This window comes from Pyrgilauda ruficollis, unplaced genomic scaffold (genome assembly GCF_017590135.1).
Source record: "Pyrgilauda ruficollis isolate IOZ18807 unplaced genomic scaffold, ASM1759013v1 scaffold215, whole genome shotgun sequence".
NCBI lineage: Eukaryota > Metazoa > Chordata > Aves > Passeriformes > Passeridae > Pyrgilauda > Pyrgilauda ruficollis.
In genome coordinates this window covers 439,082-461,627 of record NW_024520873.1, presented here as the reverse complement: position 1 = coordinate 461,627, position 22,546 = coordinate 439,082, and the positions used below count along the sequence as shown (strand labels likewise).

The 22,546-nt window shown below is 49.9% G+C and overlaps 2 protein-coding genes across 3 annotated transcripts; one reads left to right on the top strand and one right to left on the bottom strand.

Moving 5' to 3' along the window:
* Positions 1-743: 743 nt before the first annotated feature.
* On the bottom strand, positions 744-18,752 carry LOC121353973 (sodium channel protein type 8 subunit alpha-like). 2 transcript variants are annotated; one of them, XM_041468224.1, is made up of 3 exons: positions 18,497-18,752; positions 8,449-8,778; positions 744-1,107 (listed from the first exon to the last, which is right to left on the bottom strand). In XM_041468224.1, the coding sequence occupies exons 2-3, from the start codon at positions 8,722-8,724 to the stop codon at positions 970-972; spliced, it is 414 nt and encodes a 137-aa protein (XP_041324158.1). In that variant the 5' UTR covers positions 8,725-8,778; positions 18,497-18,752; the 3' UTR covers positions 744-969. The 2 variants fall into 2 exon arrangements, with proteins under 2 accessions (XP_041324158.1, XP_041324159.1); XM_041468225.1 differs by lacking the exon at positions 18,497-18,752 and adding an exon at positions 9,431-9,554.
* Positions 18,753-20,386: 1,634 nt separating this feature from the next.
* Positions 20,387-22,529, top strand: METTL7A (methyltransferase like 7A). Its single transcript, XM_041468245.1, has 2 exons — positions 20,387-21,152; positions 21,784-22,529. The coding sequence occupies exons 1-2, from the start codon at positions 20,619-20,621 to the stop codon at positions 22,018-22,020; spliced, it is 771 nt and encodes a 256-aa protein (XP_041324179.1). The 5' UTR covers positions 20,387-20,618; the 3' UTR covers positions 22,021-22,529.
* Positions 22,530-22,546: the final 17 nt, after the last annotated feature.

Below are 22,546 nucleotides of genomic sequence, written 5' to 3'. Positions count from 1 at the left end.
TTTTGATGAATTCTGGTTTATTTCAATGTAATGCACTTTTAACATTAATTTTATATAAATCCATGCTCTATTTCCTGCTGTGTCCCAGCGAGTCCCAGAGCTCTACAGGAACCTCGCCCCAGCCCATCCCTCCAGCAGGCACCGAGTCGGGGGCAAAGCGGTGAAATGCAGATATTCAAATTGCAGAACGATTTCAGAGGCTCAGACCGAGCCCCCCGGGCTCAGCCTGGCAGAGATTCATCCCTCAGCTTCATCCAGGGCGGGGGAAAGGCCACAAGAAACAACTCAGAGCCAAAGGAAATATTCCCAAGTCAGCTCTGCAAAGATGGAAAAGCTTTTCCTCCAGCTGAGACACAGGAAGAAGCCTCAAAACCCAGTGGATGTGTTTCCATTTTAGAGGCATTTTCTAAAAATAAATAAATAAACAGGGTGGAGCAGCTCAGTCAATAAAATACATTATTTTTTTCTCCTAATAACACCATCGCATGGTGCTTCCAAAGCTCTGCAGTGGCACATTTTGGAAGAGCTTTGCCATTAGGAAGATGTTTTAGAGATGCCAAAAGAGCAAGAAATTAGTGTCTAATTACTGAAAGGTGGCTGTGGCTTGTTCTCCAGATAATAAGTCTATTTATTTCCATGCAATATTCTAGTATTTCTTTCATTATATTTGAATTTAAATGAATTTTATTAATTTTAATTTCATTAAAATTATCAGTTTAACCATTTCAGTAGCTCTTAAAACCTAACTGCCCTTCACGTGAAGCACAAACTCATCCGTGTGTGTGAACAGGGAGAATAAAGGAGAATTTATCTTCATTGTATGTGGCTACAGAACTGCTTTTTCCTCCAGTAAAAATCTGGATTTTGTGCACATCCTGAGGCATCTCCAGGCGCAGGACTGGCATTTCTATTTGTGAACTGAGCAAGCAACAACAGCTACGAGATTTTCAACGAATACACAAAGGTAATTCAGTCATGGAAAGGATATGAATGTATCAAAATTTTAATAGCTATTCTTCTAAACAGATTAAAAGGACTTAAAATGTACAAGGCAGGCGTGGCACTAAATCGGAAGAGTGTTTTCCCTCTGTTTAGTACTACAAAGGTCTGCAGAGAAAAAAAAGAAAGAGAGAGAAGAGTTAATGCAGGAAAATCACAGCAGGAATTACACAAAGCAGATAAAATTCCAGGGTAAAAACCCAGCATTTTCTGTTGTTTTTTTAAAAAATAATCTCCTTTATGAAGCTCCCATTAGGGTACAAGACACCTGAACATCACGGGCATCACCCACCAGACACCAGGGGTAATTCTACTCCAAAAATCCATTTAATTTGAGACCTCAGCCAGGGCAGAAGCCAAATCTCCCAGCCAAGCCCCTCTTTCCTCTCCCACAGCCTTTATTCCTTTATTAACCCAGGCCCCAGAGGCTCAGGAGCACAGCCCCTGCCTCCTTCCTGCTGGAATGTGAAATGTAAAGAGCTCTCAGAATTTGAGCTTTGTAAGCTGAAATTTAAAATTAAACACAGGATTTGATCCGAGACCTTGGAAGAGGCCTTTAAACTTAAGTGTTAAAAATGAGAATGTGGATTTAAAGTAGGGACACGTTAAGTTTAGTAAAGGAAAGTCTGAAGTTTTAGAGTTTAGGATGTAGAAAAAATTAGTTAGGATATAGAAAAATTAGTTTAGGATATAGAAAAAAGTAGTTACAGAGGTAAGAAGGAGTTTGAAACACTATAGGTTTGTGTGTTATGATTGGCTAACAAAATTTACACTGTAGTATGGGTCTACAAGATGAAATATTTAAGGATTGAGTCAAAAATATAAATACCTTTGCTAGCAGTGTTTAATTGGTTAATAACTCTTTAAAAGGTCTTGTAACTTTCTGAGTGATGCTGTAACAATGTGAGCTGAACTCACCCTTCTTACTTAGGTTAGAAAATAAGAAAATAAACTGCATCACTAAAAACAACTCAGAGGTCTTGTCTCAAACTTATTCAAAACCCCCCACAAGTGAATTACCACACTCCCCAAACAACCACAGCAAACCCCACTGTTACAGATCCCTGGAAGGACAGACTGACAGGCAAACAGGACCAAAATGCGAGGGCAGGGTCCCCCAGGCCAGCGGGCACAGGTCACCCCCAGCACAGCCACCTCACTGCTCTTCCCCACAGAGCTGGTGAGGATGTGAGGCTCATTCTTCATTAGGAACCTGTGGGATGAACTTCAGGTTCATTCTTCATGAAGAACCTGTGGAATGAACTTCAGGTTCATTCTTCATTAAGAACCTGTGGAATGAATTTCAGGTTCATTCTTCATTAGGAACCTGTGGAATGATCCATGTGAGCGTGGAGCAGAATCCTGCTGGTCCATCTCCCTGCAGAGAGCAGCACCAGGAGCATCAGGGCAAACCGGGTCTGTGGGTGCTCCACAGCAGCACAGCCAGAGCACCCACCATCCCAACCAGAGGGGAAAATGCAATTTGTGTGCACTGAGAAGCCAAAGCCCCTTCCCTGGCACCATTTATCCTGTTTTTATCCTCTCCAGGATGGCCCCAAAGCACAGCTGGACTCACTCCTGTCTCCTAAAGACTGGCTGAGCTCAGAGCCCAACCCCAGGGAATCCAGCAGGGCTCCCTGCCAGCACAGGCTTCCCCAGGAGACTCACTCTTAGGAAATTTGTCATTTTCCTCGTCAATGAAACAACACGTTTGAGCTCGTTTGGTTAAATTAGACCATTGAGCAGTAAATTATTTGCAAAGGAAATCAAAATCAGATTGTGGTTCTGCACAGAGAGAGGAAGGTTCGTTAGCAGAACCACTAATGCATCCCCACCAAAAGCACTTTAAAGACAGTCCTGGACAGCTCTTAAATTGCAGCATCAAGAATTAATGACCAATTCACCTTGGCATGGACAAACCTCCTAAAAGGCCCAAAGTTTTGCAAAATTGCCATTACAGAGTGCTCAGGGGACACTCAATTCTAGGAATCAGCTCTCCCCCACTCCCTGACACCACAAACTTTCCAGGACTCACATCCCCTTCCTTTTAAATCTCTTTAAAAATGATCTCCCAAACCTTTTGAGCAACGAACCCTCCAGCAGGACCATGCTGGACATTACGTGGGACAAGGGGAGCTGGAAGAAGACTGGAACTTCCCAAACCCCACTCAGAAATTCTGAGAGGTGGCTCAGCCCCGCTGTGTCTCCATCTCCCATGGGAAAAACCCCCAGGCAGGAGCCTGTGGCTCCTTCAGCCAAAACCAGCAAGGCAGGAGTAAAGCCATCCCTCCCCTGGAGACACAGGGATGTGTGTGTGGCTTCCTGGAGGTGGAACAACCCAAAAGTGAGCTGGGGCAGGTGGATGGGAAGTGCCCCAGACGAGGGTGGGACACGGCAGGGATCACATGAACACCCAATTTCACCAGGACTGACTCAGGAATTCGGCACTGCCTGCTGTAAAACCACAGAATCCCCAAATCCCCGTGGTTGAAGAAGTTCTCCAAGAGCATCGAGCGCAGCTTGTGACCAAATCACCCAGCCCAGGGTGCCGAGTGCCACCTCCAGCCATTCCCTGGACATCCCCAGGGATGGGCACTCCAAACCTCCCTGGGCAGCCCCCTCCAAAGCCTGAGCACCCTTTCCATGAAGACATCTGAGTTTTCACCCCACTGCCAACCAAACATGAACTCCACGTCCTTCTTGCTTAGTTCCTCACCTGTTATGTGACTGCACCTAAGGCAGGTGCTTGTTTTCTCCCTGTGCTCTGCCCAAATTTCTCCTTTTGGGCCACAAAACCTGTTGAATTGTTCCTGCCTGTAAAGCCCATCATCCCGGGCCTTTCAGCACAGCCCTCGCAGCAGTGAGCTGTCAGAATTCCAGTCTGCTCATGGATTATGACAGTTCTGAGATCCACCATTCCCCCGTGTACCCTCTAAAATCCTCAGTAAATCTCTACTTGGTCTTGTCAATAGAAAGGAAAGCCCAAAAGCCAAGAAATGTTTGGCAATTTAAACCCTCTTTTAGTTTTCCATTCTGCTGCTGACATATTAAAACTCCATTTCAAAATGGCTGCAAGCTCTTAAAACATCTTCTGGATCTGGGCCAAGAACATCCTTAAGAGCTTTTAAGATGGGCTGAAGCAAAGCTCAAAACTCAGAGGAAGGTGATACCTGGAAAAAGGTATTTTGCAGTCAGTTTAAGAGATGGTTTTGTCTGCTTGGCCTTCCCGAAGCCTCCCTTTGATAGAGCTGTGAAAAAACTCCATCTTCTTTAGTTTCCATCAAGTTCATCAGGACTCACCAAAACCTTCTCCATAAAAAGAAGGTTTCATAAAAATCAATCTGCAAAATGATGACTGTGCTTGGGAGAGCAACAGAACCAACTGGGGGATGGCAAGAATCATTCCAGCTCCATCAAGATTTAAAACATTCCTGCTTCCTGCAGGTTTGCCACTGAGCAGTTCTGCAATGGCTGAGGAGTGAGGGGGAGTGGGCAGGAGATTTGAGAAGCAAACAGCTTCAGGAACAGCCTCAGAACATATGGGAGCACATTCCTGCAGGAGCAGGGGAGAGCGGTGACTTCCTGGTGACACCCTGAGTGAGCCACTGGGGCTGCTGGAAAAGGAATTTACAGCAAAACTCAGGCACCCTGTGGGCTGAAGAATTCATTACAGACACAACCAGCCCTGAGAGCAGCCCTGGGGAGAAGGGTTTGAGGTGCACCAGGAGCCCCCAGCAGGGAGGGGGGATGACCCCACCTGCAGAGCTGCCCTGGGAGCTTGTGGAGCTGCTGGAGAGAGTTCCTAATTTTTAAGTTTTATCGACCTCACAATCTGCCTGTGCAAGGAAATCCACTGTGCCTCTGGGCCAGAAATAATTCTCCACCTTTTCCCCCATCACGAGTGGGCTGCAGTTGTTCAGGAGATGGGAGCAGATCCCACACTTGGCATTCCCTGGATCCACAGCACCAACAGCCAACAGCTCCATCACACCCTGCCTTCCCTCCAGCACCTGGGGAGGACTGCAGAACACGACTGCCAGGGAATCCAATCTCTTTTCTTCACTCTTTCCCTTCCCCACTCACTTTTCCTGCTCCTTTGAAGCCAACTGGAGAGACAGAGTGCAAGAAAAAAACACCACTAAGCACTCAAGGCCTGGGAAAGGCAATGAGACGCTGGAAATAATAATAAAAACCTGATTTTTGGGATGCCTCTGACTCTTTCCTCTGTTTTGGTGACTTCACTGAAATGCAAACCCAGGAATAGTGTCGTGACCTTGCAGAGTCACCACCTCTCCCTGCAGACACCACGGGCCAAGGCTCCTGAGGCACATCCCGGAGCCAGACGTGCCTCCTGCAGCTGGTCCCTCACATCCCTGTGATTTTCCTGGGCCAAGGTGACATTCTGGACCCACAGGGCCCGTTTCCAAAGCTGGCATGTGACTTGACAAAGCTGCAAGTCACTCCCTTGGCACGAAGGCTCCGGAGAGATCCTCAGGTGCTCCTGTGGCACCATAGGTGACCTGGGATGTCACCTATGAGCCCCAGAGCTCACGTGTGTGGGGACAGGCTTCCTTTTCCCTCTGAAATCCATCCACCCAAAGTTATCCTCAACTCACTGAATACCCAGGGACCTTCTGCTGCCTCAGCACTGCAGCCTTTGCAGAAGCAGGAGCACCTTCACTTCATTCTGCAGCAGGGATGGAATTCCAGGGGATTGGAAATGGAAGGTGCTCGAGGAGCAAGGTCCCAACCTGGCAGAGGGAAAATGGATCAGAAGGAAAGAAAGGTGTAGAAGATGGGGAAACATCCAAAATGGAAATCCTGGCTGTAGGAATGAAAGAGGAAGGTGTCCCTGATGTCTTAATAAACACTGAAGGATTTAAGGCCGTGAGGCTGCTCTGCTCCCAAGGCTGGGGCTGCTCACACAGGGCTTTTCCTGAATTTTCTTTGCACATGTGAACAAAGAAGTTCATGTACCTGCCTCCTGGATATATTAATTGAAATGGTTTGGGTTTCCATAACAAAAATGGGTAACTATTGCTCCTAGCCTGTGCTTCAGGCCAGGAACTGGAAGGCCATTACAAGTTGTAAAATAAGAAATCATGAAAAAATTCTTTTTGGTCCTTACACAGAGACAGAAAGGAGCTGAAGCAGCTCCCAAACCTGCTGCCTGCGAGCAAAGGGATTCCAGATTCTCCTCAGAGCCATGATTTACCCCTCACTTCAAGACACTCAGGGGCTAGAATGTGTCCAGAGCTGGGAACAAGCTGAACTTGATCCTGGAGGTCTTTTCCAACTTCAAAGATTCTGGGATTCTGTGACTCTCATCTTGCAAAATGAAACTGAGCAGAGGGAAGAGCAGCACCTTGGACAAACCCATGGCTGGACTTGTGACTCCCTGTGCCACGGTTCTGTTTCCAGGTCACACTGTTTCTCCTTTAAATATCAGTTTACAGGTGCTGGGAGGTTCAGCTGCTCTGTTAAAATGCAGTTTCAGTTTCCTCAGACAAACCAAGATCACTGTGTCCTCCTGCAGGGAAAAGCAACCAGCTGATTCGTCCCCGTGCACGCTGCAAAAGCAAAGACCTGTGATGCAAAGCCTTCTGGAGAGAGGGTGGGGGAGAAAAAAAAATCTTGGAAAACTTCCCATGATTCAAGCAGATTCGTAATTCCTGATGATTCAGAGAAGGGCCTTTTTTTTAATGGCCTTAAAAAAAATTTCTTTGTGGAAAGTCACTGAGTATTGGAAGCAGCAAGGAGCAGCAAAGCAAGGCCATGCTGAGATGGACATGACAGGGAGCAGAGGATTCAGGGCTTGTGGGGAGAGCCAGACCCTGCTGGAGGTCAGCAGGGCTGGGGGGGTTTGCTCCCATCTCCAGAACCTTCCCTGCATCTCAGCCCGCCAAGGATTCCACACGGCGCTCCCGGAGATGTGACAGATGCCTTCAGAGAGGGGAACGCAGCTCATCTCTCCCTCTAAAAATGAAAGGTTTATTAATAGCCTCGTGTTGGGAGGCAAACGTGGAGAAGGATGCAGCAGGAGGGATAACGGGGATCCCTGGGCCTCCTGTTTGGGGTGGAATGTTGAGAACCACGGAGCTCTGCCCCTGCTTTGGCCAGGAAAAAACAGGAATCAGCCCAACTCTCCCACTGACACCACCCCTTCAACTCACAGAGAGGCTGCAAAGCTCTGGCAGTGGGATCACAGACCTTTCCTAACACTTCTCTGGTGGGAAAAGGGGTCAAGAGACCTTGGGAGTTCTCTTGTGAGGGTGGGGAGGCCCTGGCACAGGTGCCCAGAGGAGCTGTGGGTGTCCCTGGATCCCTGGAAGTGTCCAAGGCCAGGCTGGACAGAGTTTGGAGCAGCCTGGGACAGTGGAAAGTGTCCCTGTCCCTGGCAGGGGTGGCACTGGATGGGCTTTAAGGTCCCTCCCAACCCAAATTCTGTAATTCCATGACCTGCTCTCACCAGAACCAGATTGGCTTAATAAAGAGAAAATATTTGTTTAACAAATGGAGTACTCCTGAGGATAACTAAGCTCCCACAGCAGCTCCTGGTGGTGCATCTCCTGGAGGAGCACATCAGCTGAGCACCACGATGCAAACACAGATCCCCAAATTTCACAGCCCTGTTCTGAGGCAGAACCTGCCCTCAGCACTCTGGACACAAGAATTAATTGACGCAACCAACCATTAAATTCATCAGTGTGAACACAGTACAGAAGGGTCAGTTACTCCCATCACTCCCCAAATTCAGCTGATTTCACGTGAATGATGCCCTGCCAGCCCCAGAGTCACTTCTGAACGTCTGTCCCACAAAAACTCATCAAGTATTGGTCACTCATGAAATTAAACACTGAAAAACTTCAGTTTTGCTTCTAGTGAAATCAGTGACCGTGCTCCTCATTCCATCACCAGTGGATCCCTCCCCTTCATCCCCAGCAGTCTGCCAACCATCTCCTCATGACACCATTTCTTCAAACACCTCAGCACCCATAAATGCTTCCTGCCACATCACCTTAGACAAATAAAAATTAAGATGAAAGCAAGTTAATTAGTCTCCTTTTTTGCCATGATTCTGGGTCCCAGTGCTTCATAACCATCAACTTCAGACTGAATTCCATGCAAGTGATGAAATACACACTGAAACCCTCACTGTTACCCCTCAATTAAATTCTTCTTATTGCCCTGATGGTTAAAATTGGCACATTAGCACAACTTGAACTATTTTTAGCTTCCAGAGCTTGTTCTCTTAACTCCATCCTTAAAGACTGAGGTGATAGAAGCGATCATTAAACCTCACAGAAAAATACACAAGAAAACAAACCAACCAAACGATCCCCATCCAAGACTCCCTCTTTTTTTATCTTCTGTTTAAACCATACCCAAACCTGTAATTTCCCAAGGCAAAAAAAAGGCACTTTAGCAACTCCTTCCTTGCGGACTCACTTTCTGGGTCATATAATAAGGGTCAAAGTCCTCCAGTGGCACAGCAACCAGCCCTTTAGGGATGTCCCCGTAGATGAAAGGCAAATTCTTGCCCGCCTCAAGGTCACTGTTTGGTTTTGGTTTGCTGTCTTCATCGTCGTCCCGGTGGCTGCTGTCCTGCTTGGAGCGCTGCTTCTTCTTCAGCTCCGCGATGTGCTTCTCGATGTTGGCCAGCGACTCCGGAGTGAAGGGTTTAAAACTCTCGGGGCCTGGTGGTGCGAGCAGCCGCGCTGCCATCTTTTCATCCTGCAGCAGCTTCTTTAGAGATGTTGCACCCCGGGCAGGTCAGCTCTGCGGGGAGAAAAACACGGGCACGAGGTCAGAACAGCGCGGGCAGAGGCACGGGGAGCCCCGCTCTGCACATCCCCACGGGGTGATGCCTTGAGGGGCTCCTGGAGCTACACACTGTTAAAGAATAAAGTAGGGGTTTATTAAAAGGAAATCCTCAATGGACACACCTTGGGCAGCACAGGAGCCTGGCCATGGCTCTTGCTGTCCACCCAAGATGGCTCACTGGCTCCTGGATCACTGTCCACCCAAGATGGACAATGGTCATGAGTTTTTCATACAATTAAATATTTTTATTTATACTTTTCGGGCCCCTGAGGCTGTAGGTGATGCCTTGAGGGGTTCCTGGAGCTACACACAGTTAAAGAATAAAGTAGGGGTTTACTAAAAGGAAATCCTCAATGGACACACCTTGGGCAGCACAGGAGCCCGGCTGTGGCTCTTGTTGTCCACCCAAGATGGCTCACTGGCTCCTGGATCACTGTCCACCCAAGATGGACAACAGTCATGAGTTTTTCATACAATTAAAAAATTTTATTTGTACTTTTCAGGTCCTGAGGCTGTAGGTGATGCCTTGAGGGCTCCTGGAACAGAGCTACACACAGTTAAAGAATAAAGTAGGGGTTTATTAAAAAGATATCCTCAATGGACACACCTTGGGCAGCACAAGAGCCTGGCCATGGCTCCACCCAAGATGGACACTCAGTCATCAGTTTTCACACTTTTATAAGTTTTGGTCCATGTCTATATTGGGTTAATTGTCCAATTCCAGCTCCAGGTTATGAAGTCCCATCCTCCCAGATTGCTCTCCTCCATTTTCTGCTGTTTGCACTTTTTGGGCCTGAAGCTGCAGCACTGTCCTTGGTTCTGGGGCTGGAAAAGGATTGTTCTGTGTGACTGAGCTGTGAGAACTTGCTAAAACACTTTATATGAAGTTCAGAGCTACATACCAATGCAGTACAGAACCTGGAAAATAGGAAAACTAAAACTGAAGGCATCAGAGTGATGCAGAGGAGCAGAGCTGCTGGTTTCATCCCCAAAACGAGCTCCAGGCACGTGCACACCAAGGCTGTCACTGCCCAAGGTGTCACTTCACTGAGTTCTACAAGCAAGAAGCAGTTTGTAGGATCTCCCCCAGCCCCACTGGTGGCCACCCCAGCTTGGGCCCTCCTGAACACAAACTACTCTAGAAAAAACATTCTGAAAAGCAACTCCATTCTCAAAGCCACTATTTTCCTGCAAAAACAGTTTGACCAGTCACTGCTCTCAGCAAAACCGATTTTTAGACAAAATTCCAAGGCAGATCAAGTTGGACCAGGTGCTGGGCCTGGCCCAGGGCACCAGCACATTCCTCACTCTGCCAACAAGGTGTTTAGCAAAGCACTCCCTGGTACACACAGGAGGAACCTGGGGCTGGGTTTACAACAGCACCAGCACCAATGTGAGCACTCCCAAAAAATGCACCTTGATGCCCTATCAGGTGTTTCTGCAGCTATGAGAAGTTCCCTAATGACTTCACCAAGTCCAGGGAGAATTCTGAATGCTCTTTAGGTAGGGCCAAGCCCTCACCAGGCTTCCCTGCCTCACCTGCCCCTGAGCACATCACAGCTCTGCACTGGGAAGTCAAATCTCATCCTTTCATTTTACAGAATTTTATAAAGAAACACCTCCCTGAGAGGGTGCTGAGGCACAGGTTATCCAGAGAAGCTGGGGCTGCCCCTGGATCCCTGGAGGTGTCCAAGGCCAGGCTGGAGAGGGCTTGGAGCAACCCGGGCTACTGGGAGGTATCCCTGCCATGGCAGGGGTGGGACTGGATGGCCTTTAAGGTCCCTCCCAACCCAAACCACTCCATAATTCTATAAATTATGAGGGTTTCTATTAATCTGAGGCCATAAAAATGCAATAATTTAAAAATACTTCCATCAAGCACAACAGTAACTCCTGAAAGTTCAAGTTCTCTGATTATTTGGGTTGGACACTGGGTCCTGTTGGCATCAGATGCACCACAATCAATAAAAGCAAAGGGAGGGCTGCGGGGCACAGGTGAGGACAAGCTCCCAGAGCCTCCAACCTGCCTTGGCAGGGTTTGCCCCATCCCTCCACGGAGCCCCTTGCTCTCCTCCACCCACTGCCACGAGCAGCAGAGCTTGAGGAAGTTGGTTCCCCCGAATGCAGCCGCCCACCAGAGCTCTGCAGCTCTGCTCCTCCTGCCAGGCCCAGAACCAGCAGCAGCAATACCAGGAATACCTTGCATTTCTGAGCTGCTGCTACCTCGTCAGGCTGTTCTCACTCCAGAAGAGGCCAAGGGAGGAGAGGAATGACAGAAACCCTGCACTGATGCAACAGCACTGCAGTGCTGCAGGCTGGAAGAGAACCCAGCCCCGACACGGTGCTTGGGGAGGGACACAGACACCAAATCCAAGAGGAAAGGCACAAAAACCATGAGGATATGGCACAAAAACCATGAGGATAGGGCATAAAAAACGTGAGACATGGCACAAAACCCGTGAGGATATGGCACAAAACCCATGAGGATATGGCACAAAAACAGTGAGGATATGGCACAAAAACCACGAGGATATGGCACAAAAACTGTGAGGATATGGCACAAAAACCGTGAGGATATGGCACAAAAACCACGAGGATATGGCACAAAAACCCACGAGGATATGGCACAAAAACCATGAGGATATGGCATAAAAACCACGAGGATATGGCACAAAACCCATGAGGATATGGCACAAAATCCACGAGGATATGGCACAAAACCCACGAGGATATGGCACAAAATCCACGAGGATATGGCACAAAAACCACGAGGATATGGCACAAAACCCACGAGGATATGCCACAAAAACCATGAGGATATGGCACAGAACAGACCCCAGAGCTGCCTGGAATAAGGTCCCTCAAGCAAGGAAAAAGATAACCAGTAAGGTCACATCTTTTAAGACAACACAAACACAGCATCCAAATAAATATTAAAGATCCGGAGGAAAGAATGACTTTCAGATTCCTTGGAAACCATGAGATGGGGTTGAATTGTTGAAATTCAGCTATTTCAGCCTGCTCAGGCCATGAGGATTGTGCTGAATTCACGTGGGAGGAGTTCAGGGAAGCCAACACAGAGAACCACAACTCTCTGGAGCTCAGTGGCCTTCAGGAATAAATAAAACCCAATAAATAACTGAGTCCTTGGTAAGAATACCTGGAGATCCCAGCCCTCAGCAGAGAATTTTCAAAGCTGGAACACTCAGTGCAAATCATTCCAGAGGGATCTCAGGTTATCCCTTGCAACTGCTGTGAGACAACCTTTTACACCCTGATCCACACATCAGTCTGAAGCTGCACCACACACGTAGGGTTCAAATGCTGTTTCCAGCTCAGGTTTTATTTGGAGATCCAAAAAAACCTGGAGTACAGATCTCCCTCCTTATGTAATTCCAGAGTGCAGCGGGGGTCAGGATTCTCTTCCTATAAACCTGAGTATTTCTAGAGCAATAACAGTGAAGACTCAAAAAAGATGGCAAGAAGGGGAGAGAAGAGCCAGTATGTTGGTCACATTATCTCTGAGACATCACCAAATGGCCTGCTGATATTAAGGAAAATTAATTTATTCTATTCTTGCAGCATTTGCATGCATTTAATTACCAAATTTCCCACATACTGTGAAACTATAGAGCAGCATTGGGGATGTGGTCTAATTGAATGGCACAGATAAATATGTAAGGCCTGAATTTAGAAACCAAAGTAGCTCAGGGACACAGCATAAAAAAGGGAAAAAATGAAGGCATGAAGGAATTTGTGCAAAATTACACAACCCACAACTGGAGGCACCAACTCAGCTGACTTCCCATTTAAAGGAAAAAACACAACCAAACCCAACAAACCAACACCATTCCCCAAATCTGGTTCACAGCTGCACATGGCAGCAGCTTCTCCACGTTTTGGCAGTTTGGAATTACTCACAGGGCTGTTTCTTGTGTGCTACCAACCCATAACAGTGACCTGAGGCTCTCTCTCCTTGGGATGGTCTTGCCTGTCCTGACTTCATTTGTTTTCCCAATAAATTATCCCACATTAAGGTAAGGGACAAAGTAAGATGTGTGGCTCCACCTCATCTTCATCAAGGAGGAACTTCCACAGCTGCTCTGCCTGGCAAAGCTTCTGGAAGCTGCAAACCTTGTAAATGTGATTTCCCAACCAGGATTGATGGATATATCCCAGGATTTATTTTGGCCCTTCCTACATCAGGTTTTTCAACCTGTAACAAGAGAAACGTTCAGAAAATTGTGACACAGGAATTTATCCTGGGAGCTTGGATTTGGGTGCACACAACACACACATTGCTCAAATGCCTAAGATTTTCCACCAGAAACTACTGCACTGAGGTGGCCAGTTGCTAAGACTTAATTATTTTTTCTAAATGTTCCCAGCAGTCCATTTACTGGTACATTATGAAATATTCCAATAAATTATTCAAGCTGATCATCAAAATAAATTAAAAAACACTTTTGAGGCAATTTCCTTGCCTTAATACACTTCTTCCTTTATTAATTACCATTCACAGTGTGTCTTTGAGGCTGAGAGACCTTCTGTGTGAATTTTTATATAACCCACATGGACACATGTGCCTCTTGATTCCAAGGTGAGGATTGAGGCAGGAAGGAAAACATGGTGTAGATGAACAGCAGCCTGAAATCCTGCTGCAGGAGAGCCTAAAAAGCTCCAAGAAAAACCAAAATATCCACCCATGGGGAAATCCACAGCTGGATTTCAGCCTCCAATCCTGCAGTGAGTCCTGGGTCTGGAACAGGCCAATTTAATCTGTGGAAAGGGTCAGTGCTGTGACCAGCAGCAGTGAAGGAGGGACCTTCCCTTTAGGAAAGCTCTCATGGCATGTTTGATGCCACAAAAGTGGAAGAGAAAGGAAATATTTCCACTCCCAAGAAGCATTTGTTGCTTGGTGTTTCCCCACCCTCTGTAAAACCTTGTGGAAGTTCCCAGTGCTTGGCTCAACAAGGGAGGTCAGGGGCAGATTGGGACAAGGCAGGGAAATGCTCGTGGTCTTGAAATGGCCATGGAAGGAAGGCCTGAACTTGGACACACACACACCTCTAAAGGCAAAATAAATGAACAGAAATGTACAGAGGAAAGAGAAAAAGCAACCAACAGCAACAGCAAAATATCAGAATCATCGAATGGTTGGTTTGGGTTTGAAGGGACCTTAAAGCTCATTCTGCTCCACCTCCTGCCATGGGCAGGGGCACCTTCTACCACCCCAGGTTGCTCCAAGCCCTGTCTAGCCTGGCCACACAGAAAACATTATTAATTAACAACACTTTCATTTAGACCGACTACAGACTGATTCCTGCAGGGTCCTCACTCCCTCCCAGCAGCTGTGTGGCTCCAGTAACATCCCTCAGTAAGTTACAAGAATCAGAACTAGTTAATCCTAGTTAATTAATTAATCCCCAGTTCCCTATTCTGTCCTTACTCAAGGCCAACTTGTGTTTATCTCCAAATTCACACAGAACTTGGAGGTTCACAAACGAAACAACCTGAAGTGTTTCAACTTCCCCCTTTAAAATTCAAACTTCTGAACAAAGAACTGTTCAAAACAGCTTTTGTGCACGAGTTCAGCCACTAACCCAAATTTAATTCCTTGCTTGGTTCATTCAGCCCATCCACGACCCATAAACCAGGAGTCAGGGAATGGTTATTTTACACTATAATTTTGGGGGAATTCATTTCTTGTTGTGGAGCGCTCAGATGGTTTGAGTACAAAGGGGACAAACATGAAAGGGGGGGAAAATAAGCAACCCCCTTCTAGTGCTCTGTTAAAAATTTCTGACGTGTGCTGGAACACAACCCAGGTTTCCCTGTGCAGTAACACTTTTCTTCCCTCCTAATCACCCCCTGACTATCTGGTCAGACAAACGTCTCCCTCCACTGATGTCAGTCATTCCTGGTTGTCTTGACATCACCATCCTGCCACTGATTTCACTCAACAGCCCAGAAAGTGGGAACACCACTGGAATGGCCACATTTGCCATCCAACCTCTGGTCTCCAGGGCATTTTCCCACCTGGGTGACAGAGATCTCACGCTGAGGAGCAGCTGAGGAGGAGAAAATCCCCCCTGAGCCTCCCTTTCTCACTCCCCACAACTCACTGCTCCCTTCTCCAGCAATCAAGGGTTTATTTCCACAATTTAAGACCACTTGTGTAGCTATTCCTGTAACTTTAACACCACTACCTGGACAATTCAGCAATGTTATGCAGTACTCAAAATCCTCAAATCACCTCTCAGCAGACTTCATTATAAACTCCTCACACTTTTTAGCTGGGGCAGAAGTACAAGAAGCATGGAATGGGACTTTCTGAAGGTAGCAAAATCTCTGAATTTTGAAATGGCTCTGTTCAAGAAGGAGCAAAGTCCCAGCTTTGGCTGTTCGTTTTCCTCAAAACTTCCCATTTTCTGGAGTGCTCCATTAGGCAGGAATAACAGTTACAGGACAAGGCCGAGGCAAGGGAAGGCAGAAGTTGCTCTAAATTTGGGACAGTATTTGAAGACAGAATCCCAGAATCAGCGAGGTTGGAAAAGCCCTCCAAGTTCATCGAGTCCCTCCTGTGACCGATCCCCAGCTTGTCACCCAGCCCAGAGCACGCAGTGCCACGTCCAGGGATGGGGACTCCACATCTCTGGACAGCTCCTTCCAATGCCTGACCACTCTTTCTGTGAAGAAACCCCTCCTGAAAAGGAGAGGGTTTTGCCTAAGCCAGAAGAAGGTGTGAAGTGTTAAAAGCCAGCCTGGAACCTGAGCTAATGTCAGGGAGGTTTTATAATACACTCCTGCAGCAGGAAGCCACTTCTTCCCTACTTGTATTCTCCACCTCTGCACAGAAATAGGATAATGAGGCACAAGAAATAGGATAGTGAGGCACAAGAAATAGGATAGTGAGGCACCAGAGGGGCAGTCCAAGCATTCCTGAACCCCACCAGATTCCAGCCACCGTCCCACAAGGACCAGCTCTCCACCCCACCATCACCAACATGAGCCATCACACGCCTTTCCTCTCCGTGGCTCCTGAAATTACTCCCCCTGTGCTTGTTCCCAACCCATTTTGTTGTTTCACTGCTCCAGCTCTAACCCAGCCCATTGCTCTGAACCCAACAATAAATTATTGATCCCAGCGTATCTGCTGATATCAATGGAGCTGCTGCAGCTCGGGGGAAGGCGATCGATGCTGAAGGGCCACCATGTGACAGCAGGAGCCCAAGGGCCACACAGCCTCAGGGCCAGCACTGAGCCATTGAAAAACAGCAGCTCTCCATCGAGGTGGAAACCCAGAGCAGGTCATTCAACGAAAAACACACCCGGGCAGCCCCAGCACCAAGCACAGACACGGCACCAAACGGGAGGAAGATGATACTGTGATTTATGGTTTGAAGCTACTTCATTTCCATTCAATGCTGACTTTGTTTCTGCTTTATTTAACAGAATGAAGGCACAGCCATGCTCCATTTCCTAAGGCACGTGATCGCTCGCCCTCTTGCCTATTAGAAACCTCCTCCCACCGAAAAGCCACAGGACTATAATTGTTCCACTGAGCAGTACAGTATCCATACCATGATCTACATCTAAGCCATACATACAAGCTTATATAACTGATTAAATTATCTGTGATGGCTCCAGGTCCTCCACCCTGAGTGAACGACACTGCAGAAGAACCCAAACGGGTTAAAATGATCAAAGAAACCTTCGGTCACGTTGTTAGTTTTATATAAAACACCAAAGTGAAGAACAGGGACTTTCTAAGTACACAAAGGGTGGAAAAGCCAAGCACTGGAGCTCCGGGAGGCCTTAGGACCGACCCAGCAGGGAAAGGTCCCAGCGGTGTGAAGGGGCTTGTTACTCCTAAAAGCACCAACTCCCCAAGCCCAGAGCTATGCAGAGATCCTAAACAGCTTCACCAACTTGACGTGGCTGCCCCTGAAGAGATCGGGAGGGCGGTGACGGCCCGAGGGGTCAGTAATGGGCACAGGGAGCGTCCCATGGGCTCCTCCAGCCTCGCCCACACCTCCTGCCCCCGGGCACGGCTGGAGGAACCGACCCCAGAGCTTCCCGAGCCTCCATCACCGACACAGGAGAACAGGACCATTTCCAGGCCCCATCTCTCCAAAGCAGGGCTGCCCTGGAAAAGCAGCACGGCCGCGCTTTCCTCCCTTTCCACCTCTAGGCAGCGGCAGGAGGGGGACAGGGACCCCGCGCCGCACCCCCAGTTCCTCACAATTAAAGCTTCCCGGTGTCAAAAGAGGACGTCCCGGTCACGGCTCCCGGTGCGGGTGGAATGCTGCAGTGTGCCAGGGCCGGGTGACCCGTCCGTACTCGGTAAAAACATCACCGGAGCCGCGCAACCCGCCCCACCTGCGCGGCCCCTCGGGGGGCTCCCGCCGACCGCTGCGACACGGCACGGAGGGGACAAGGATGATCCTCCCACACCTGGGATCACCCTCCGAAATGCAGCTCAGGGCCCGAGGGTCCGGTGCAGCTGCTCCCCTTGCCAGACTTTCCGACTTCACCCCGGATCATCCGCAGCCGCTGCCGTGGAGCACCTCCCGGCGTCCCCACCCCCACATCAGCTGGGCATCAGTTTGCACCAGAACGCAGGGGGAGGGGAGGAAGACACCCAGATTTTTTAATAGAAAAACCTCGTGAATGTGCAATTCCCTCCCAGCAGGAAGGGAAAAAATAATATAAACCAAATCTGCCCTCGCCATCCCCCCCAAAATCTGTGGCGGAAGGAAAGAGGGAAGGGAGATGCACAACCACGATGCTGACCCAACATCTGGGTCAGCTGGAACACCAAGACTGCCCCAAGCATCCCCCTGCCCGCCTCTCCCCACCAAAAAAACCCCTCCTGTCCTCCAAAATCCCCCGTCCCCGGGCAGGGGAAGCTCTGCATGCCGAGCAGTGGGAGCAGGGGGTGGTGGAGGGACAGAGCAGCGCTGCAGCGAGGGCCGAGGGGGAAGGGACACGGAGGAGAACTCGGGCTCTCCTTTCCTACAACGCACAGAGCACGGCCCCGAATTTGGGGCGTGGGAGGAGGGTCCCGTGGGCCCCCCAAGCTGTGGGGTGGAGGGGGGACGGAGGCACGGACGCAGGGAGGGATGCAGGAACAGACGGAGGGATGGAAGGACGGGGCCCAGACGGGACTCCAGGTCCAGGGTGGGCGCAGGGGGCGGTTGCCCCTTCCCAGAGCCAGTCCGCCGGCCGGGGGACGCTGATGCCGGGCCCGGCACCGTCCCCCCCACTCCCGCAGGGCCGGGGGCCCCGGGCTGCAGCGGACGGACCCTGCCCGGCCGGGACAGCGGCTGCCGGAGCCCCGCGGGCAGAGCTGAGTGGGCACAGAACCGGCCCCCCGACCCCCTTCCCTGGGTGCGGGGTGCCCGGGCATCCACCGAGGTGATGCTGAGAAGGGGGCAAGGCTCCGGGACCCTCCTCACGCGGCGGATTTGGGGCTGGGGGCTCCCCAGGCCCTCCGCCCCGCACCGCCCCACAACCCGCCTCCGGTGTCCCCGGGGCTCTCCGGGCCGCGCTCTGCGGCAGAGCCCCCGGGGGAGGTGTGCCAAGGGCTACGGGGGGATGGATCTAGCAGGACAGCAAGCGAGGGGAGCTGCGGCTGGAGCCCGCGGGGGTCTCGGGGGCTGCGACTCACCGTGTCGGGCGGGCTCAGCGCGGCCCCGGCGCGGCGCTGCCGGACTGCGGCGCGGGGGGAGCTGCGGGAGGGACTGCGGGTGTCGCCATCTTGGTGCGCTCCCGGCGCTCCCCCCGCCCGGCCGGCCCGGCCCCCGCCCGCCCCGCGCGCGCCGCGGGGGGGCGCTCCGGAGGCACCGAGAGGCGCGGGGGGAGCGGGGAACCCCCGGGCCTGGCCCGCCGTCATCATCATCGGCGTCCGTGTGTCCGCCGTCAGCATCAGCATCGCCGTGTCCATCACCAGCTTCAGCATCCATGTGTCCAGCATCAGCATCAGCATCCATGTGTCCATCACCAGCACCATCATCACCATCCATGTGTCCATCACCAGCATCATCATCAGCGTCCCTGTGTCCAGCATCATCATCAGCATCCCCGTGTCCATCACCAGCATCAGCATCAGTATCCCTGTGTCTATCACCAGCATCAGCATCAGCATCCATGTGTCCATCACCATCATCATCATCAGCATCCATGTGTCCATCACCAGCATCATCATCAGCATCCGTGTGTCCATCTCCAGCATCAGCATCAGCATCCATGTGTCCATCACCAGCATCATCATCGGCGTCCGTGTGTCCGCCGTCATCATCAGCATCCCCGTGTCCATCATCATCATCAGTATCCCTGTGTCCATCACCATCATCATCATCATCAGTGTCCATGTGTCCACCGTCATCATCATCATCCGTGTGTCCATCACCAGCATCAGCATCAGCACCCCTGTGTCCACCGTCATCATCAGCATCCCTGTGTCCATCACCATCATCATCATCCGTGTGTCCATCACCTGCATCATCATCAGCACCCCTGTGTCCATCATCAGCATCTGTGTCCATCAGCATCATCAGCATCCGTGTGTCCATCATCATCAGCAGCTGCATCCCTGTGCCCATCGCCATCATCAGTATCTGTGTGTCCATCATCATCATCATCATCATCCCTGTGCCCATCACCATCATCATCATCAGTGTCCGTGTGTCCATTGTCATCATCATCATCCCCTGTATTTGGTGCACCACAGAGTAATTAAAGGTTGGACTCCACCTTGGAGGTGTTTTCCACAAACGATTCTGCGATTCCCACCGTTCAATCTGTTTGTAGCTGCCACAAGGTGGAGGCATGAAAATACAACAGAGATCGTTAATGAAGCACCTAATTACTCCTGGCTTTAATTTGCTTTATTGCCACCAGAGGGAAGCGGAGACACACTGGTGGCTTTCCCAGGAAAGCAAAACTCCAGCGCGCCCCCAGCAGAACTGTTCCAAGCTTATTAGGGACCACTCATCCCAAGGTTATTAGGGACCTTGGATTCTCCTGGACCTGGAGCAGAGTTGTCACCTGTTAACGGCTGATCCACGCTGCCACGAAATCCTTTGGAAAACTCTGTTGACTGCAGAGCTGACAAAGTCTTCCAGAATGTGTTCATGGAGTGGTCAGTGTTGATTCAACCCAAATAAAAACCCAAACCCCACAGGCTGCATGCAGAACTAATGAATTAATAAATTGTTTCATCTCTGTCCATGATTCCCATCAGTCTGGAAGATCACTGGGAGCCCGTTCTCACCCACCAAACGATTTAAGGTGTCCTTGCACTGCAAAGACTTAAAACTGCTGTTCAGAGAGAGCACAGAGCTGCTGAGCAAACCCAGCAGCTCCCAGGGGCTGGAAAATCAACTCCCTAACAACTCTGAACTGAAACATTAATCAAACCCCTGACAGAATTCCTGCAGAGATCCAGAGCTCGGCTGAGCTTCCGAGGGCAGCACGGGCTGCTTTAAGAGACGTGACTGTACCCGGAACTGAAGGAGGGCACTTGCAGAACTTTGCCTGGGGTTACATACCAAGTTGTGCTGCCCAGTTTGTACCGGCTTGGCAACAAACTGGCAGCTCCTCCCCTGGACTCTGGTCACTGCTTGGCTGCAGCTGCACAGTTCAGTCCTTGCCTGTGACCGGACTGAGAAATCAGCTGGAGAAAAGCGTCCACCAGAGCAACCCAAGCAGCTGAATGTACTCGGAGAGGACACGAATGCAGCTCTGACTGGGCTCCCGAGCTCTGCCACGCAGGAGAAGTTCTGCTCTGCATGGATCCTCTGCCCACGCTGAAAATGGCAGAGGCCGCTGCGAGCGTCCTCCTGCTCCGTGCTGGCCTGGCACTGCTAGCCTGGCCCATCTACCTGCTGTCCTTCCTGGGCATCTGGGAGCCCTTCTGCAGGAAGGTCTTCTTTCCTTTCATCTTAGAAAAGATTTGTGGACTTCACGAGAAGAAATCAAAGAAGCACAAGCAGGAGCTGTTCCGCAATCTGCCCGACTTCAAGGGCCCCTCCGGGGAGCTGCGGCTGCTGGAGATCGGCACCGGCAGCGGCGCCAACTTCCAGTTCTACCCACCGGGCTGCAAAGTCACTTGCACCGACATCAACCCCAACTTCCAGGAGGGCCTCTCCAGAAACATGAAGAAGAACCAGCACCTGCACTACGAGCAGTTCCTGGTGGCCGCGGGCGAGGACCTGCGGCAGGTGCCCAGCGGCTCGGTGGACGCCGTGGTTTGCACCCTGGTGCTGTGCTCCGTGCACAGCGTCAGCAGCACCCTGAGGGAAGTGCTCCGGGTGCTCCGGCCGGTGAGTACCCGCAGAAAAAAACTGGTGTTGCCCTTCATGTCTGCTCTAGAGGTACCACGAGCAAGGAAAGGGTGGGGGAAAAAACCAAAAACAAACCCAGAAAAATTCAAAATAAACACCAAACCCCCCCCCAAAACAAAACAAACAAAAAAAGTGAAAAAGAGTTGGTTTGAGCTTAAAACTCAGACAAAAATTTTAAAAAAGCCAAGTGAAAAAGAGTTGATTTGAGCTTAAAACTCAGACCAAAAATTAAAAAAAAAAAAACAAGTGAAAAAGCTGATTTGAGCTTAAAACAGACTTTCAGCCTTTAGAGTGGCATTTTCATAGAACCATGGAATGGTTTGGGTTGAGAGGGACCTTGAAGATCATTTAATTCCAAAAAAACCAGTCATGTTAGGAACTAATTGAAACAAAACCACAACAAACTACTGCTGAAATAAAAGAGGGATCAAATAAGTCCGCTCTTTGTGCTTTTTGAATGGGCATTTTGAATCTCTGGACATTTCCTTCTTTCATTAATTCCAGATAACAAAGGGAAGGGAAAAAGGAAAGGGAAAAGGGAAAGGGGGGGGAAGTGGGAGCCACTTGGTGTGACCCCCACACCCGCTGTAAGAAGACTCTGTGTTCCCAGGGAGGAGCTTTCTATTTCTTGGAGCACGTGGCCGCTGAGCATTCCAGCTGGACGTATTTTTGGCAGCAGGTCTGTTACCCAACTTGGAAACTCGTCTTTGCTGGATGCTGCCTCACGAGAGAGCTGTGGAAGAATCTGGAAGAGGCGAAGTTCTCCGAGCTGAAGATACAACACATCAGCGTGGCGTTACCCTGGATGCCCATCGAGCCGCACATCGTGGGGTACGGGGTGAAGTAACCCCTGTCCTGCCCCCTGTCCCCCAAAATTCCTCATCGTGGCCCACACACCCTGCACAGGCTCCTCCACGTGTGCCCATATCAGTAACACAGTGAAGGATTAAATCAGAAATTTAATCAGAACTGTCAGGTGAGAAGAGAGGGTCAATTTCCTGAGTGTCTCTGAATCACACAAAGTTGGAAAAGCCCTTTTGGATCACAGTCCAACGGTTAACTCGGCACCAGCACCGTGTTCACCACTAACCCACGTCCCCAAGTGCCACATCCGCACGGTTTTTGAACACTTCCAGGGATGGGCACTCCACCGCTGCCCTCAGCAGCCTGTGCCAGGGCCTGACAGCCCTTTCCATGAAGAAATCTTTCCTCCCATCCAATTAAACCTGCCCTGCCATACCTTGAGCCCTGGCACTGCTGACCCTGCCTTGCTAGAACCCAGCACAGCCAGGGAGGATCCCAGGACAACAAAAACCAGCCCGGGAAGCAGAAAATAAATGTATTAATGGAAAGGGACTGCTGTCTGTGCCTGA

What these genes read in the sequence shown, in the direction of transcription:
- LOC121353973 (XM_041468224.1), bottom strand. Translation starts at nt 8,724, where the DNA reads ATGGCAGCGCGGCTGCTCGCACCACCAGGCCCCGAGAGTTTTAAACCC. An exon ending in CTTATTATATGACCCAGAAA is followed by an intron (nt 1,108 to 8,448) that starts GTGAGTCCGCAA and finishes TTTTCTCTGCAG; the next exon opens with ACCTTTGTAGTACTAAACAG.
- METTL7A (XM_041468245.1), top strand. Translation starts at nt 20,619, where the DNA reads ATGGATCCTCTGCCCACGCTGAAAATGGCAGAGGCCGCTGCGAGCGTC. An exon ending in TGCTCCGGGTGCTCCGGCCG is followed by an intron (nt 21,153 to 21,783) that starts GTGAGTACCCGC and finishes CTGTGTTCCCAG; the next exon opens with GGAGGAGCTTTCTATTTCTT.